This window comes from Drosophila obscura, unplaced genomic scaffold (genome assembly GCF_018151105.1).
Source record: "Drosophila obscura isolate BZ-5 IFL unplaced genomic scaffold, ASM1815110v1 contig_192, whole genome shotgun sequence".
Lineage (NCBI taxonomy): Eukaryota > Metazoa > Arthropoda > Insecta > Diptera > Drosophilidae > Drosophila > Drosophila obscura.
In genome coordinates, this window is record NW_024542781.1 from 4069889 (window position 1) to 4089356 (window position 19468).

The window sequence follows — 19468 nt, forward strand, 5'->3', positions numbered from 1 at the left end:
AGAGCGGAAACGAAAGAGGAGTATAACAACAGCTACATAGATGACTGAGGGAATTTTATTTTAAATTATCACAAAGAAAACATACATACTATGCACGTATATATCTAGTAAATATTACTAAAAATGTAAACTGTAAACTATGTTTGTAATTGGTAGCAATAGGGTGATGGAAGGGCCATTCATACTCGTACGTAATTTATACATTTTCAAGGACATATTAAGTGATTCTGCGATTTTTTAAATTGGCTTGACATACTTGAATGCCAGCGAGTATTTAGATTTCAATACTAGGTGAACGACATCCCACCTCACTTTCATGTTTGTGAATCAATAGTCGTACAAATCCCAATCCGCAGTATATATTCCTTATATATATATACATACATATGTACTTTTGTTAGCTGCATTCTGCGAATTTCATTACATTTTTGATTAAATTATCATTGTTGTCCCAATTTCCCACACTAGCAAAATCCAATCTATAATTTTAACCCAACATCATTTGCTGATTTCCATAAGCATAATCGAATCTAAAGTCTCACAAAGTGTAGATTCCGCATCTTTGTCCATTCAGGGTCATGGAGGATCGCTTCTCTATACAAATTGTTCGAGCGAATTTCGGCAAACCGGAGAACAAAATAAACCCAAAGGATTGGCGCGCCTCAGAACTGGAGCAGCTGCTCTCCGCCAGAGACATAATCGAATGAAAACCATTCAAATGCAAAAAATAAAACACACATTTTTTGCGCCATAGAAAAAGTTTTCAAAATTAAAATTACAATCGAGCAAAAAATCTGCATTACAATCGTGCAAAAATACCAAAATTTTCATAGACCGTTGCAAAAAAAATTTGCATATAAAAAAACGATTGCAGAAAATCCGAACAAGAGTAGACGCAAACCCTTCGAGGAACCGCTTTCCATTTGAAGGAGGCGACATGTTACATCCGCTGCGCAGGCGCACCGAATCCATCGCAGAAAGTAATTTGCATAAATTATTGCTGTAAAATATTGGCACGCAGAAGCATTTGCATAATTTTGGCATAGCCGCCCAGGGCCAGAGCGGGTGAGGAGCTCGGCTCCGGGTCTGCGTCAACCTCATCCTCGGGCACCCTTGGCAGCCAGTGTTATGCAAATGGACCTGTAATTCAGTTGGGGAGGAGGGTTACATTACACTTCCAGGCACGCAGATCGACTGCGCACGCGCGCCGTGTGGAAACTTATGCAAATCAGCGAGGAAATCCTTCGAACATCGAACAAATCGATTGGCGAAGGGCGTAAGCGAAGGGACGATGTACTGGCTGAGGCCATCGATTGATTTTGAATTTGCATTTGGTCGTAGCTAAGCAAGGTACGGCCGAAAAATGGAAGGATGGAAGGATGGAAGCAAGGAGCTGGTTTGTCACTTGGTTGGCGAATTGGGATTGAAGTGGATTTACCAATTGTTGCCATAATTGAGTGACATGGATAACACAGAGAGGGACGGAGAATGAGAATGAGAGGGAGAGATACGAACTACGAGCATGTTCTGTGCTATTGATTACAAAAAAGGTTCCACGCCAAAATGGCAACTGGAATGAAAATCTGCATGAAAATGCAGACAAAAGCCCATACATATCCATAGTATAAAGGCGATCCAGAGCTCGGTTCGGTGCTTGTTTTATTTCCCCATGTACGTTCATTCATAGTTAAACTCATTGTAAGAGTGTTCCCGCTTCTATGCTTTTACATTTACATATGGGAAATTCATATTCAGTTACAAATGGAAAACTTTTGTCAGCCACATTCAGTGTTGTTGCTGCTCGCTCGGTTGATTGCAGTTAGTCCTGAAGAGCCATTTATTCAGGGGATACGAAGCGACAATTATTATTTCGGGCTAAACTTTTGAATTAGCATTACACTGGGAAATCAATTAGCCAAGTAGAAGGCCCGTCACAGACCATCACAATCGACCGAAGCCGGAGACCTTATGGAGTTTTAATTGCTGTCGAGTTTGTCTCCTATTTTGCCATTGGTGGCCAATGGTGGAACAGACGGCTCAGAGTTATCACTGGTGTCATCAACGTGAGAAAATCCCCGGGAACAACTCCAGTGGATAGCATGGGATGGGAGCATATCTCCCATCTTTCTCCCTAATTACGTCAATTGCCTGTGGCACTTCGATCCTATCCTCTGTCTCTCTGTACCTCACAATTTCCACGATTTATGCTAAAAAGTAAACAAAAATCGTTTGAATATTCAATCCGCAGGGGCGCTTCATTCCGTGGGCATACTATACACACACCCTATTTACCTATTTTCCTTTTCTTGAATATTTTCTCTATTTTCCTCCTTTTTGTGATGCTTTGTTTTGGGATGCGCTTAGCCACAGATTTATTGCCTCAGCAAAATCTCAACTTCTATCCCTGAATAGGAAATGTGTCTCCCTTCCCTTCCCTCGATCGATGATATTTCAATATATTCATTGGCATCCCTCGCACTCTGTTTGTCCAACACTGCTGACCCTTGGCTAATGCTGGCAGTAGAGTCTATGCCAATGATGAGTATCTAAAGATGCTAATGCAATGCAATGGACACGCGTACAATTCCTGGAGTAAATTAGACACGAGCGTGAAGTCGGAGATTATCTCTGGAGAAATAGTAGAGGGGATCGGATCGCCTTGACCAATGGTCAGCGCGCGTGCCTATTCTTGAAGGATAATGGGTTACCGTTGGGCAGTCAAACAGGTTCTCTATGCTCCCGGTCTCGGAGGGTGATCAGTGGTCATCTTAAACGGTCATCCTTTGGGCGCGTGGACGGGACGGGACAACAAGGGCTAATTGAGATGGTCAGTGGTCACGCCGTCCTTGCGCCATCTTCTATCAGTTTTATCTATTTGTCTACCTCCGGTAATTTATAACGGTTATTCCGAGGGAATCCTTTGAGGAAAACAAAAAAAACTTGAGAAAGATTTCTCATACGTACGTATGTATAGAAGGGCAAGGGGCCTTCGGGTCAGGCAAACACTCGAAGATCCGAAAGCTGCAATTAAACTCGCTTTTGCGCATCGTTTCGGAAGCATCCCAGAAAAGGTAACAAAAGGGTTGAAGGGTCGCTCGAAGGACCTCCTCGCCCAAAACCGGACCAGACTCGTGGCCACGAATCAAAAATGAAAATCACAAGCAAACCGGTTTGGACATCGGCATTAATTTTCAGAAAGGCCGCGAAGAAAATTTCAACAGCACAGCAGAAAAAAAAGGATGAAAGGATGGAACCCTTGCAGGATATGCACACCATATGGCGGTCCATAGCGGGATCTGGTCAACATGGAAGCATAGAGGCGGCGGCAGCTTCGCTTTTCGTTCAGCTCTGGCTCTGGCTGTGGCTGTGGCTACGGCCTGGGTATTGGTATTGGGTGTCTCCTAACGGCTGCTGATGGTCCTGATCCTGTTCCCGAAGCTGCTGCTAATGCTTTCTTTGGGGTGGCAGTCGGGCATGAGAGTTGGACGGACAGGACAATGGCGACCGGGTTCAAAGGGTAGCCTTGCGGTCATGCATTCAAATTATCTTTCTATTTTGTTCTCAGCATGTTCAACAATGACCCCGTCCCGCCTGGGAAGCTCTGGCTCTTCAGCGAGAGGTCGGCCATTTTGTTGAGCTCAAATATGTTCTCGAATTAACGGACATTTCTCAAGAAATCAGCAGACAAACCATCAATGGGAAGGATGGAGCCCCAAATAAGAGATCTCAGCCGATGCGCCGATAGAAACGTTCCCCCCAGGGAAACGCGTGCCACACTGACCTCCCGAATGACCATTCCCAACCCTTTTCTCAATCCTTAACCCTCGAAAACTGGTTCTTGACCAGCGCTAAGCGATCAAAACGCATTGGACGCGTGTCCATCGCAGGGTTGGTCAGCCGAAGATGGATAAACTGCCCCTAAGAAGGAACCCAAGCCCAAGGAACCGACACTTCACACATTTGCATTGTCATCTGCAATGACTCTATCCTCAGCCACTGTCCATCCATATCCATTGAATCCCAGAGCGGTCGAGTGGTCCCTTCAAAGTGTCGACAAATCGTTTGCAAGTGAAGATCCTATTAGCCTTCCCTGTGGTCATTGATAGCCCGAGCCCGAACCCGAACCGAGCTGGCAAGATTTATGCAAAAAGGCAGCAGCCCAAGGGTCAGCAGTGTTGGACAAACAGAGTGCGAGGGATGCCAATGAATATATTGAAATATCATCGATCGAGGGAAGGGAAGGGAGACACATTTCCTATTCAGGGATAGAAGTTGAGATTTTGCTTAGGCAATAAATCTGTGGCTAAGCGCATCCCAAAACAAAGCATCACAAAAAGGAGGAAAATAGAGAAAATATTCAAGAAAAGGAAAATAGGTAAATAGGGTGTGTGTATAGTATGCCCACGGAATGAAGCGCCCCTGCGGATTGAATATTCAAACGATTTTTGTTTACTTTTTAGCATAAATCGTGGAAATTGTGAGGTACAGAGAGACAGAGGATAGGATCGAAGTGCCACAGGCAATTGACGTAATTAGGGAGAAAGATGGGAGATATGCTCCCATCCCATGCTATCCACTGGAGTTGTTCCCAGGGATTTTCTCACGTTGATGACACCAGTGATAACTCTGAGCCGTCTGTTCCACCATTGGCCACCAATGGCAAAAGAGGAGACAAGCTCGCCAGCAATTAAAACTCCATAAGATCGCTGGCTTCGGTCGATCGTGATGGTCTGTGACGGGCCTTCTACTTGGCTAATTGATTTCCCAGTGTAATGCTAATTTAAAAGTTTAGCCTGAAATAATAATTGTCGCTTCGTATCCCCTGAATAAATGGCTCTTCAGGACTAACTGCAATCAACCGAGCGAGCAGCAACAACACTGAATGTGGCTGACAAAAGTTTTCCATTTGTAACTGAATATGAATTTCCCATATGTAAATGTAAAAGCATAGAAGCAGGAACACTCTTACAATGCGTTTAACTATGAATGAACGTACATGGGGAAATAAAACAAGCACCGAACCGAGCTCTGGATCGCCTTTATACTATGGATATGTATGGGCTTTTGTCTGCATTTTCATGCAGATTTTCATTCCAGTTGCCATTTTGGCGTGGAACCTTTTTTGTAATCAATAGCACAGAACATGCTCGTAGTTCGTATCTCTCCCTCTCATTCTCCGTCCCTCTCTGTGTTATCCATGTCACTCAATTATGGCAACAATTGGTAAATCCACTTCAATCCCAATTCGCCAACCAAGTGACAAACCAGCTCCTTGCTTCCATCCTTCCATCCTTCCATTTTTCGGCCGTACCTTGCTTAGCTACGACCAAATGCAAATTCAAAATCAATCGATGGCCTCAGCCAGCGTATCGTCCCTCAGCTTCCGCCCTTCGCCAATCGATTTGTTCGATGTTCGGGGGATTTCCTCGCTGATTTGCATAAGTTTCCACACGGCGCGCGTGCGCAGTCGATCTATGTAACCCTCCTCCCCGACTGAATTGCAGGTCCATTTGCATAACACTGGCTCGGGCTCGGCTCTCGTGCCCGTGTGCTGGTACGGGTTGCCTGCCTTGCAAGGCCTTGGTGGAAAAGTCGCCTGTGCCAAAATTATGCAAATATTTGTTAAATGCGTTTTGGGCATCAGGTCCCTTCTCATGGCAGAAATTTGCATAATTTATTAATGACATACACAGCATTGCCCATGCGGAGGGTTGTAGTGCAAATAGTCGTTATTTTTTTTGTCGGCAGCTGATTTTTTGGCTCTGCTTAATGCATTTTTGAGCATTTTCGCAGAGGCAAATAATCGAAGATTTTGGCCGAAGGATTTCCACACTTTTTAGTGAAAAGAAAACCTAAAACTTGTAGAACAATTTATCAAAAATATTTTTGCCTTTTCAGCAGCTGTCTGACTTGATTGATGATCGTTATGAGTTTCTTGGACTTGTCTCCAGGATTGCCAGAGAAATCATTAGCGCCGAGTCAAGTTACCGATCGCAGAAATTTCTCACGAGTTTTTAAGGATTTTCGGAGCATTTTTTTTTAATTTTCTGGATGTTTTTCCCCTAAAACTAATGACAATATTAAAATTAATGAACGCAAGCGATGTTATAAGATACTTTACAGAGCACCCTGCAAATATTTACCCTTTTTCTGGACGAAATGTTGCCGTAATTTACGAAACTGCAATTTCTATTCCGCTTCCTTGCCAGGTAGGAGAGCGTAGATCTTGGCAAATTTTGTAATTGACAGGAAAGGGTTTCGTTTTTAAGGAGTTTCCTAAAGTTTCATTTTCCGCATTTTTGCAACCCCTAGCAAATGTCCTTTCGCTGCGAATCCATGCCAGGGGTCAGCTGCCAAAGTTCCCTGAACTCTGCAGCGGGAACGTGGAGAAAATAAAGTAAAAATTGGAAAGAAAACTGAAAGGAGAAATATGGAATTATAATCTTATTACATCGTCACAACAAACAGCGCAACTCGGCGCCCCCTTGGCATCCCATGGGCATCCTTCGATCTTCTTCAGCTGCCTTTCTGGAGGCTTGCCTGCCAGGAAACTGCGCACCGGCCGGAGATATGCCGACATTTGTCCCGAACTCCCTTCTTCGCAGAGCAATCCTTTCAGACACACACCACACGGCACACACAATGCGACGTGTCCTTACAAAAAGGATTACGCAGCATGCTTAGACAAATGCTTTGAAGGGAACATCTTGTTATGTGTTCGTCATCCTCTCCCTCCTCGGCTTGAGGGTGGATTCCCGATACTTGATTGGTTTCCTCTTTTTTTTTTCTTTTCCTTTTTTTTGGCATTTTCTGTACAAATTCCGTTCTCGTTTTGTGGAAAATGCTCCGACGCTGCTCTAGTTTTTGTTTAATTTTTGGTTTGGTTTTGGCAGTTGCGCAATCATCCGAACAACGCCAACACTGTTCCAGGGAACAGGATCGGGATATCATGATCAAAGCACGTTTTCAGCCTGATTGGGTTTCCATTGTCAACAGCTGGGCGGTCCCCGAAAGAAGGAAAATCACTGCCAGTGAAACCAATAAGTTTCTGCAGCATTCAATACTATCTTTAAGATAATCATCAAACGTGTATCTTGTTGTATCTTTAAATACAATTTTGTATCTTTTTCTATCATATCTACTTGTGTTTCTTGAACTAAATTATTGTATAACTTCTATTTGGTACGAGAAGATGTTATATTTAATGTGATTCTGCTAATATATGTATTTATTGTTTTTCATTCTTTTGATAAGAAAACTGTTCCTGTGAATTTCGTTGCTTTTGAAGAGCGAAGGAAGGCTCTTTGGTTATTTTTTAATATGAATGCCTTAAAATGTTTCGTTACATAATATAAATTACCAAAACTAATACCATTTACTGCATACCTTTATCATTCATTTTACAATTTGGATGATTTGTCGCTTGTTTTGCTAGAAACTAACACCACTTAAGAAATAAAAAACATATTTTAAAATACCTTACCTTAAAACAGCCAAAGAAAAATGAAATGAAAGGCCATACACATCTCTTTACAACACATATGTACATTTTTTATAATAAATTTTTATATTTTATGCAAAGTACACTAAGCAGTTTTCATTTAGTCGCATAGCGTAATTACTCAAAAACATTTATTTAGTTAGTTAGTTACTGATAAATACAGAAAACTACGAGCAGAGTTCTAACGAAAATGGTCAAAGACTTAAATATTCAGGAATTCCTAGAAAGTTACTACTCCTACATAATGATTCCTATAGGGATAGTTGACGATTTCCCCCTAAAGAACCGGACATGACACCCACTCACGCATAAGTAATGCATAAAGAACAGTGTAAAACTTGAACTCCTCCGTGCATACGTGTATCCTTGCTGCTGCTGACGTGTAACCTCAAAATGTCAACACAATCATTAAGTCTCAATCAATGTCTCTGCACCGCGCCCCTGGGCCTGTCCGAGTCGACGACATCATCAGTTTGCTAATGACTGGCAAAATTTATGCAAATTGAGTGTCAAAGGAGGGCGTTGAAGTTTAAGTTGATGTTGAAGGGGCATGTCCGATGGCAGTCACGTTATATGACAATTAAAGCAGCCTTGCTGCAAACTTTACCCGGAAAACCGAAACTATTAAGTTTGATTGACTTTAAGCTCGGGGACTGCGAACTCTTTAAGGAGCTGGGAAAAAACTGTTAAGCTTACTAGAGTGCAGTACGGCGGTGGATCGTGGTGGCCTAAGTAAATAATGGACTACGAACTTTGATTAATATTTGTTTGGACAGTCGAGAGGGAATAGTCCTCCGGGAGGGAAACGAAACCAACCCTTGGTCCCCAGGCTTTGCAATTTTTCTGCAACGGAAATTAAAGAAAAATAGGAAGAGATGCGCAACTATAGGGAAAGGTTTTCGCCTTTAATTCCCCGTCCAGTCAGGCATGAAGACACTTTTGCCGCAGCTTAGCTCGCTCGGGCAAGGTCAGGGTCCATTAGGTTAAATGATATTGATGATGATCGCAGGGACCGATCTGATCAGCTGGCACTGTCCTTTCGTCTGGGGGTTGCTTTGCTTAAGATCTGCTTTTTATCTGCCATTTGCCTGGGAAAATTCTCACATTTTCACACAAAAATTATTGAGCTGTTTACGTTCGCTTTGGTCCCGATCCAGGTCCTGCTAATAAAGCAATTAATAGGATTATATATGCAAGGACACAGTGCCTATGTTGACAGTTGGCTCGCCAGAGGTCAAGTTGCATTGGTCATTTGGCAGGAGCAGCTCAGGGGTGGCAGGATTATACGAGTAGTCAGGCAAATAGTCAAATTGTCAGCTACTCATATTTTAAGGAACCTTTCATCGCAAATGGGCCCAGTCCGTTACGTGATCTTCCAATCATTATTTTCGTTTCATTGATTGATGATTTTTCTTGGTCAAAAACTATTGATCATCCTGCCAAGGGTTGGCATTGGCATTCCCCATGGCCACGGACGATGAAAGTTTCGAGTTTCCGACTAAGAAAACCCTTCGAAAAAGTGATACTTTTTACACCAATCCCTTAAGCGGAAATCAAATGACAAATGCCATCCTAATGATGTCAGCTGCTGCAACCAAGATTTATGTGAAAGTCTCCTCGAGGTGGTTCTCTCCCAAAGGGTAATGTAACCCTTGCCGTTTCTCCTTCATGCAAAAAACGGAAAAGTATTTACGGGTTTCTGCCTGTCTGAGCAAAAGGATTCGTACACTGGAGTCGTGCAAAAAGGGAAACCTGCATTCTGCGCTCCTTTTGCGTAATCCTTTCCTTCTGTATTATTTGGTTTCTTCCACGATTGTTGCCATTTCCCTGACATTCGATACTGCAAATTGCATAAACAAGGAGCATGGGAAATTAATAAATTGATTGAAGAAGGGAAAAGGGTTGAGGGTTCCGCAGAAATGCATTTTTGCATTCCATTCCAAGATTGCCGAGATCTGAGGCTTGGGAAAGTTGCACGGCAAAATTGCGGAAATTGATTGTTCGAAAAGAGGTCGATTTGGAGAAGTTTAAAGATGGGAGAAATATGTATAAAAAGATCAATGAAATATATTTAAATGGGAAGGACCTTAGGTTCCCCTTTAAGAAAATATAAAATGTGTTTAGGAATATGTTCAAGGGCCCTTTGGAAAGCATATGGTACAAAAAGTGTAAATTCGAGATTTGTTTGCTGCTGGTACAAATGTTTGTCTCGAAAGATTTGTACAATAAATTTGAAAATATAATGATGCCATGATCTATATTTATATTGTACATTCCAGTTTCCACTAGGATGCTTGGCGATTAGACAGGTCAGGGGCATTTATAAGATTCCTTGTGTACGGTCAGGCAGCGAGCATTAGACATTGTCCGGAGTATCTTGAATTTAAAAACTGTGTCCCACAAATGGAATCTGTGGATGTATCATCTTTGATTTCATAAACTAACTCTTAATTAAAAATAGTCTCTAGATCTTAAAGTTCCAAATCCCTATATATATATATATCTTTAAATGTTCCAATTTTTCTTTTAATGGAAATGCCACCTCATTACATAATCATATATTTGCAAATTTCCAATCGACTTCACACATAAAAAAAAATAGCATCGTCTGTAAATGCGACTTCATGAATATTTAATAGGATTGAATAGCGTTGCCCAGGACAAGACATCCCCCCTGCCAAACGAATCCCCGGCTGAAGACGAACCTATTGGCACTTGAGGAGAATTAACATTTAGCACGGTGCCTGACAAACAAAAACGCATCAAAATAAAATCAAGGGCTTGTCTGCGGGAACGTCTAACCCGTTGGCCAGGGGTGTTGAATCCGGGAAATTTGCATAACATTGGCACAAGTCAGAAATGCGTCCCGCATCCCCAGCCCAGTCCAATGTCGTCCCTAGTCTGTTGGCCAGGACACCCGCTTAATTGAAAATGCCAAAATTATGCAAATTTCCACAAAAACTCAGATGTGCATCATTTGGGTTACATTTGTCGGCATGGGCCTGCGGAAAATTTGCAAGCCAGCGGAATGAATTCTCGGAAAATTTATGCAACGCCATTTGCAGTTTATTACTTACGCTCTCTGAATAAAATTATTTTTATATTATAGGTTCCGTTTCGCAAAGTTGATTGCAATCAGTGTGAGAAATGATTTTCGAAACACTTTGAGGAAATGTAGCAAAGGAAATGTGAATTTGGAAATGAAGTCATGGGAAAGCTTATTTATATAGGCATTAACTATCAGAGTCGTCTTGTATTGAGACCTATGTGTCAACCTCAGATCAGAAATTTTAATTTTAGTTTTAGTCAGCCTGACATGAGCCAACAATACAGAAAACTCGAATGCCAAATCGATTTTCACCCCCGATTTTTAAATGAATTTGTAATCATTGCTTAACGAAATCTTTGCAGAAACATTTAGGGACTGAACCCGCCAGCTGATGTTTACCAGTCCAGAAATTTATGCCCAGTTCCATCATACATAAAAAAAGCAGCTGTGGTCGAAAATTGAGATTTGTATGTTTATCTCTTTGGGTTTTTAGATGCGTACAAACAGATTGATAATTTTTTTGAATCGCCTTCCCCCCACACTATAATCCTCCATCGACTTGATCGACTTGCTCGACTTGCCAGCAACAACCCAACCTTTTTGGAAAGATCATTAAATTCGCGACCAAAGCGAATATACCTTATGGTAAACAGACAATGGGTCGTTTGATGGATGATCGTAAAAGTTCAAGAAAATATTAATGGTGCCTCGATGTCCTTGAATAAGTCAAAACTTTTGACTTGGAGTTTCCAATCGAATTATGTGTTACTTTTTCGCAATTCCATTTAAGAGAGCAGGGAACGTTTCTCGTTTCTCTCTCTCTCTCTTCACTCTCTCAACCTACCACACTTTCCCCCCTCTAGTTTATCCCTCTCTCACTGAACAGTTTTCAAAAATTCTGCGGGAAGGTCAGCGAATTTTTGTTGTATTTAGCAAACATCTGAGCGCGTAACGCTTTTCTATGTCCTCAACAATTGAACACGCTGTCAGGCGACAGGGCACAGCATCCTTTATCCTTTCTCTGCATAGAAGCCCAGCTACCCCTTTCCATGATGGCCGTGACAATGACAGCCTCCTTTTGCCAAAATGTAGCATTTATAAATTTTTCAAATCACACAATTTCCAACAAAAATAAAGAGTTGAGTGGCAACAAAAAAAAGGGTGGATAGCCATGGGCTTGGGAGGTGAATGCAAGTCCAGCAGGAGATCTGAGTCTATGTAGTACATATGTATGTACATAAAGAATATAGTTATACATACATAGTATATATATATATATATATATGTATGTGTTTTTATATGTTCCTTTGTGTGTCTCTTCGTAGTACGTATATAGTGACAGTATAGCTTCAGTTATAGTTAAATTATTTCCTTAATTGAGATCTTAAATCAAGTTTCCTTCAATGACCGACGAGTCGACCACAGGCGACTTCCTAATCACACGCACGTGCTTCGGGTTTCGGGTGCAAGGTCCAAAGGATATGCGGACAACAACAAGTCGAGCAGGAATCGTGCCGGGCGCTGGTCAAGCGGTCACTCATGGTTGTCAAGGGGTTAACTTGTTTGGACACGCGCCACGAAAACATACAAACAAAACAATGAAAATACATCAAAACGTAAGAGTAGAAATGGGCTGTGGTCAAGGGCAGGCCATAAAACGATTTTGGAAAACTGGTTTTCCGCCCGGAAAACGCCCGGAAAATGGTGTGAAAATGCATAAAGCAACAGCTTAGCCCTATAATTAAGCGGTTAAGCTCCTGAATGGAGGAAATTTGAGGAAATGTAGCGCATTTGCTTTTTTGAATAAAATAAATTACAATTAGAATTCTTCAGTTTCTGGTTTCACTTTTTGCACACAAAAAGTTTCGTTTTTCCCCATTCGGGACGGTTCGTTCAGGCGACCAACGAGTGCCGCCCCTTCAAGCATTTAACCCTATTGAAACTCTATACAGCCATCGATCATGATCGCGCGCTTCCTTCCGCAAAAATTTCCCACAGTGCAAAAATCGCCAAAAGATTGCGATTGAGATCATGAAGCGGAATATAGCCCAGCGAAAAGAAATTTACGAGCGATCAAATAACCGAAAACCCCAGCCCAGGTATCAAAGGGTGCAAAGTATGAGCATTGCAAGAGGTCCTCGGTCCTCGGTCCTCGGTCCTCTATCCTCTACTTCGATCCCGAGTTCAAATGTGTCACGTCTTATGATGTCACTTTTGCTGAGGCTGCAGCACCAACCCCAATACCCAGTACTGGGTCGAAGATAGTCATCAGCCTTCTTCATCCTCATCCACTGATCCTCCCCGGGTTCATAGTAAATTACGCGTAGAGGTGAAATGCAAACAAAAGAAGATCGTCTACTCCTTGCCAAAGGTCTGTCTGAGGTCTCCAACCCTTGCCTGCCAGTTTTCCTTAAACTTCCCCCTTTTCTTAGATTTTTTGTGACGAATTTAATGATTTTTGCCTCAAAACTGAAACGATTTTTCATTGACCCGACTGCGGGGTAGGTTCAGAGTTCGTCTTTGGTTTCTGTTATGCCAGCTTGAACTGCTAAATGCGTTCACCCGTGAAGACTGCTGTCTAAGAAGAGGTATCCGGCCCGGCCTCGACTATGGCCTGGTTTTGTGGGTCAATGCCGCATTAAGCTGGATTTATGGCATCGAGTGCCAATAGCCATGCAGATTAATGAGGAAAGTGTACCAAAGGTGAACTGTACTCGACATTTCCTGCAGTTCGATTCTGCTTAGCTCTAAGCTAAATATTACAAAATAACTAAACGCACCAGTCCGGCATACATGCTCGTACTCGTACCCAGAAAATCATTTCGACTAAATGAAAAATCGGAATAAATATAAACAATACCCGTTAAAAATAATTATATAATAATTTATAATAAAATCAGTTCATTACTTTCATTGTGAAAAAGAAATCTTCAATTTTGAGAGATCTATTCCAGGCATCCACTCGGATGCAGTCATACAAACTATTAAGGAGCCCAGCTTCGGAGTGTTGACACTTTATATACCCAGCAGATTATTTTAATGTTCATTTACATATTCTGTATAGAGTACTGTGGTCTCGATCGTTTCTATGGAAGGTATATTATGATTTTGATTTTTTTTCTGTGTAATGAACGTACATACATATATGTAAATGTATATGTACCAATAAAACACCAATTTCCAGCTTTTTGTTGAATTAGATTCAGATGAAAACTATCTCACCGGATTTCTGTCCAGAATTGGCGGTCGTGGCTTACAAATATACAATTAGGATTTTTCATAATCTTTTAGCCAGATAGTTTTAAGTCTGACGGACATAGTAACCTGAAATCATACCCGGATATATCGATTCTTGAGCCGAGTCTAGAATGTATGTACATAGTGTGTGGAGTTGCAGGCAACTGGTTAATAAATTAATATCCTCTTTCATGTCACCTTCATCTAAAAATATATATTTAGTAAAAACAAAAAAGTAAACCAAATCTGTACAGACTTTTCACTCATTCACTAAATATGCAAATGATCGATAGGACGCAGCAGCCACACAACAACAGGAACATAGATTTTTCAAAATAATTTGATGCTACATTTGTGTGCATAAAATAAAAAAAATTGTATGTGGAAGGGATGGGGGGAGGTGGGCTCGAGAGAAGACCAGCACGCTGACCCAAAATTATAAAGTTACAATAGCGCGGGCAACCCTTTGCTACCCCCGAACGACTTGAATTACCAGGGCCCTGCTGCTGCTGCTGCTGCTGCTGGACCACGGACCCTTGGACAGCCGCAGCCCATTGCGTTGCCCATCGCGTTGTCAACTCCGGGTATTGTGCGCGGTGCGCTTGTTAGCGACGCCGCCCTACAGGGTAACGGCATACATATGGGTATTCAAATTTTGTTCATGCCCGCCGAAGGATTTGACCAAACAAATCCTTTCTAATTTCGCTCCTGCTCCGAGCCCAGAGTGCTGGGCTGCGCATGTGCAGCAGATTACTGATGGACGCTGTGCAGCTTTGGTTCCTTGCAGTCGAGCACGTCAAACGGGTTTTGAATTTCATATGCCTCGGGATGCCAGTTGTCCGTGTGTGCGTGACCCATCCATCAAGGGACGTGGACGGTGCGGACGGGCGGAAGCTGCAGAGGGGCAAAAACAACAAGTCATTTGAAGTTTTAATAGATGTTGCATCCTTTTGTTCGGAAAAGTAGCTAAAACTGGTTTCTAGGCGGACCAACCCTCTCCCCTGCCTTGCTGTGTCTCATAATTTCAGCTGAAATTTTATTTGAATTTTTCCTTTCACATTGCACAAGTTCTGCCTGGGAAATGTCTTGTGCAAACCCTTTCTTTTTATGGAAAATTTACAATTTATTTTGATAGAATTTATCTCTTGCCGCTTAATGAGCACTTTGGGTTATGGTATGTTGATAAGGCTTTGGGAAAATAAAAAGGATTTTAGAAGTCTAGTTGCCCCATCAATAAAGGTGTCGTACATATTTTATATATTTTTTTGAAGAAGATTTTTCTTTAAAAAACCCACCTACATGTCGGATAAATTTGAGTCGATGCCGGATCATTTCTGTGCGTGTGTCCATTAATGAAAAATTAAAATTCAACCCCTGCCTGCACTTCAAATGACCGACGCGGCCGCGGTCCTGTCCGAATTATAATTGGTATATTTTGCTCTCCCTTTTGCGGATGTGGGTCAACATGCGGCATGCGCTCTACTGGTCAGAAAGCGGTTTCGCCCGGCTACTCGGCTACACATTTAACGGATATTAAAAAAAATGGTCGTGATTTAAAATTGCAAATTCACAAACGTATGCGCGTAGGCTGGCTTTGTTATGCAAATAGTGAGAAATAGTGAGATTTACTTGAAATGTAGTTTTGATGTACAGGGGGAGGTTGAATAGACAAATTTTAAATTGTCGCCAAAGTGTATATTGGATGTGATGTTAAATTTAAATTTTCCAACAGTTTTTTTCCGAGCTGAAAATTGGTTTCCAGAATTCAAAAAGGAAATGAAATGAATTCAACGAACCGTCAAAGTTAAGAAATAATCAAATCGAAATTCATTTAAAATAGAAAAAATTTAATTATAATCCGTTCATGTCCGAGCGACAGTTAAGTTTTTGGCTGCATTCATTAACTCATAGGTTTGAAATTTGTTCAAACGGTACAAAATTTGAAATTCAAATTACCAGTAAACACGTAAGCATTCTTACGTTTTATACCGTACTTACGTTTTACGTGAAAATTTCAAACCTGTGTAGTTGCCATGTTGCAAAAATCATCCCTGTGTAGTGTCTGTGTAGAAAAAGAAACTCAATGATGTGAAGATTTTTGTTTAAATCCGTTTTGCTAGACGATCAAATGGAAAGAAATAACTTAAATCAGCCAATCCTGTAAAACATTTATTCATCAATCAGATAAAATTATATGTTGAAGTCTGAGAGTCTTAGCTAGCTAGTAATATTAAGCCGAATATCAAAATGCAGGAATGTGATTTATGATCATGGACAGAGAACGATTAACCCATTTTCGACCAGTGGGTATTTCAACTTAACTACGCACTTGAAGAATTTAGCAAAAATAAAGAGAAAGATATCGTGGTCATTTTGTTTTCTAAATAAAGAGGAAAGATTAATCTACAAGGTAAATTTATAAACAGGATTATATTCCTTGTTTTAACACAAGTTTTAAATATAGGCTTTTTATTGGTGTGTTAGGTGGGTTAAGGTGTTCGAACGACCAAAATTTCCATGTCCATTTCCCGCGTTAATGTTGTTTTTTAGTTTAAAACATAAAAAATCACACATTTTGAATACAATACATCAGAAATCAACAGATGGGTATGTTTTCAATATCAATTTACGCATTTCACGGCACCACCTTGATCTGTTTTAAAACCTTTTAGATTTCACCATGGACGTGGAAAACAACAACACGCAGTTACCACCTGCGAACGCACCAGAAAAGTGTCCAGAGAAGAGAAAAGCTACAGCTACCTCCGATGACAAGCCAGTGGAAATCAAAAGACTGAAAGAGGACTGCTCCGATGTGGCGACTGCCCCACGCCCTCCACCACAGAGCCCAAAAAAGCGCCTGCAACTGGAGGGGAAACCTTCGAATAACAAACCCAAGTACAACAAAGATCTCAATTTCCTGTATGGTAACTACAAGCACTATTATGGAAAGCGCATACTCGATAAGGACTTCCACGACATTCGCTTGGATGTGCTGGCCACTCAGCCGGAGCTTTTCCGGGACAAGCAACTGCTCGACATCGGCTGCAATTCGGGGCATCTGTCTATTGAAATTTGCAAGAAGTTCAATGCCAAGAGTCTCGTCGGCCTGGACATTGACCGCGGTCTTGTGAAGGATGCTCAAACGACCATTGGCTCCCTGAAGCGCCTGGCGCCTCCAGGGTCTACGTTTCCTTACAATGTGAAATTCTTGCATGGCAACTACGTGCTGGACGACGATGTACTGCTGGAGATAGAGCGTCCCCAGTTCGATGTGATATTATGTCTCTCGGTCACCAAGTGGATTCACCTTAACTTCTGTGATGCTGGCCTGAAGCAGGCATTCCGCCGCATGTTTCTGCAGCTGCGTCCGGGCGGAAAACTCATCCTAGAGCCTCAATCTTTTGACGGCTACAAGAGACGTAAAAGGCTATCGGTAAGTGAATGCATATATAATCTAAGATGATAACAATTCACATTGAGAGTACTTTGCTTTTAGGAGAGCATCCGAGATAACTACAATTCCATCAAATTTCGACCTGACCAGTTCCCGGAATATCTGCTCAGTCCAGAGGTGGGCTTTGCCAGTATGGAGCTGATGGGCATCCCTGAACACTGCAAAACGGGATTCAAGCGGCCCATTCAGATATTCACAAAAGCGTAGTTATCTAATGGCAACGCAACATAGTTACAAACAATTGAATTCAATTCAAAAGGCGATACAATCCTTATAGTTTCCAAACAAAAATTTAATAAACTGCAGGATATTAAGTCAAGATACTATATACAGAAAATGTGCTTTAGATGCGTAACTAAAGATTCTGCTACTCAGTTCGTTTCTTTTTGCTTGGTGCATTTGTGTTGCTTGGCGATTGCAGTTTCTCCAAGATGTATGGAATCTTTTCCAGTAACTGATCAGAGGTTAGTTGGAAGTCGCTGTCTGCCCACATGAGGCGCAGAAGTGACAGTCCAGTGCCCAGGTTCTTGCCAGAAAGCCCATGATCCTTGAGTATATTGCCACTGAGGGGAAAAATGGGAGTGGACCATGCCTTCAACTGATTGTAGAGCTCCACTTTGCGGGTATACTTGAGGAGTTGCTCGACGTAGTCCCGCTTGGCATACGGTTGCAGACACAGTTTTTGATAATCGCGTAGGGTAGTGTACTCCGAGTCCACCTGGAAAACAAGCATTTTAATAAGATATCCTGAACCTGTACTGCACAGCATTGTGTTTACCCTCTCCCGCTGCTGTGTAATAAACAGAGCCAGATCCCTTTCGAATGCGGACAGCTTCAAGCGCTCGTGCAGCATCATGGTCTCTTCGAGAGAGTGAATCAATCCCGTCATATACAATATGGGATAGTGTGGCTTCTCGAACTGGTCCAAGGCATCGCAAAGGCGTTGAAATTCCTTCAAGTTGGGCTCAACAGGAAGCCCACATTGCTGAATGAGATTGCAGCGGTGCATCTGCAGCACCAGTTGGGGTCCGTAATTTCCCACAATTATCTTCTGCAGCTCTGACCAGATTCGCTCGCCGCTTACCCTTGCCAAACCTTCGGCGTTTTCCTTGATTGCGGCCAGGGTGCTGACATCATGACTTTGTGCATCATTTGCAATTCGTCCGTAAAACCGAAAGTAGCGCAGAATGCGCAAATAGTCCTCTTTGATTCGTATGTCGGCATCGCCAACAAAGACAACGCGGCGCTGCTGCAGATCATCGTAGCCATAGAAGTAGTCATAGACAGTGCCGTCAAAGCTTAGGAACATGGAGTTTATGGTCAGGTCACGACGGTTTGCATCCAGCTGCCAGTCTGTAGTGAAAACCACGTCAGCGTGTCGACCATTGGTCCGGACGTCGATGCGCAGTGTCGTCACCTCGAAGTTCTCCTTGCCATTGATGCGCGGAGTAATGGTACCATGCTTCTCGCCTTTGGCATTGATCATACGCACGTTTTCTTTGGTGAACATCTCCTTCATCTGATCTGGCGTGGCTGTGGTGGCGAAATCAATGTCCTTTGGCTTGATACCCATGAGTATGTCGCGGACGGCTCCGCCGGCAATTCTCAGCTCATAGTCATACTTCTTAAAGAGGGACACCAACGAGTCCACTTCCGGAGTAAAAATGCCGTGGAACTCGGGACTATCTATCTTCTTGAACGCAGGGTCTTCGCGCATTTTCGGTGGCTTTCCAAGTTGCGAGACCATTTCGGTTGTCAGCTCCTTTGGTGGAGTAGATGGACCCATTCGGCTAGCGATGGTTTTCACGCCGCGACTCTCCTGAAGGGACGCAAAGACAATAGTTGCAGGAAGTTTTGTCAGAGTTTTACGAATGCCCACCGGCAATTTTTTGTTTCTAAACAAAAACATTGATGGAAATCTGAGTGAACGAACTTAGCCCACTTAACCCCCTCTATTTAAACAGTGAAAACTCTTGGATAAAGCCGCGGAAAATTAGGCTGCTTGTATATTCTTCTTGTAGATCCATCCTTCCTCTTTAGTTACGAAAACATATTACCACGATATCTTTCACCTGATATGAGTAAAAAATGTATTAAGTTTCATAATATTCGTGCGAAAATCTAAATACCCGCTGGTCGACAATGGGTTAATCGTTCTCTGTCCATGATCAGAAATCATATTCCTGGATTTTGAAATTCGGTTTAATATTACCAGCCAGCTAGG

At 42.1% G+C, this 19468-nt stretch overlaps 2 protein-coding genes across 2 annotated transcripts; one reads left to right on the top strand and one right to left on the bottom strand.

Annotated features, from left to right (window-relative positions):
- Window positions 1-16269: 16269 nt before the first annotated feature.
- Window positions 16270-17580, top strand: LOC111071060 (probable RNA methyltransferase CG1239). Its single transcript, XM_022362166.2, has 3 exons — window positions 16270-16394; window positions 16460-17223; window positions 17287-17580. Exons 1-3 carry the CDS (start codon window positions 16391-16393, stop codon window positions 17449-17451), a joined length of 933 nt encoding a protein of 310 aa, XP_022217858.2. The 5' UTR covers window positions 16270-16390; the 3' UTR covers window positions 17452-17580.
- On the bottom strand, window positions 17521-19190 carry LOC111071058 (CCA tRNA nucleotidyltransferase 1, mitochondrial). Its single transcript, XM_022362164.2, has 2 exons — window positions 18023-19190; window positions 17521-17962 (listed from the first exon to the last, which is right to left on the bottom strand). The coding sequence occupies exons 1-2, from the start codon at window positions 19151-19153 to the stop codon at window positions 17612-17614; spliced, it is 1482 nt and encodes a 493-aa protein (XP_022217856.2). The 5' UTR covers window positions 19154-19190; the 3' UTR covers window positions 17521-17611.
- Between the last annotated feature and the right edge of the window lie 278 nt (window positions 19191-19468).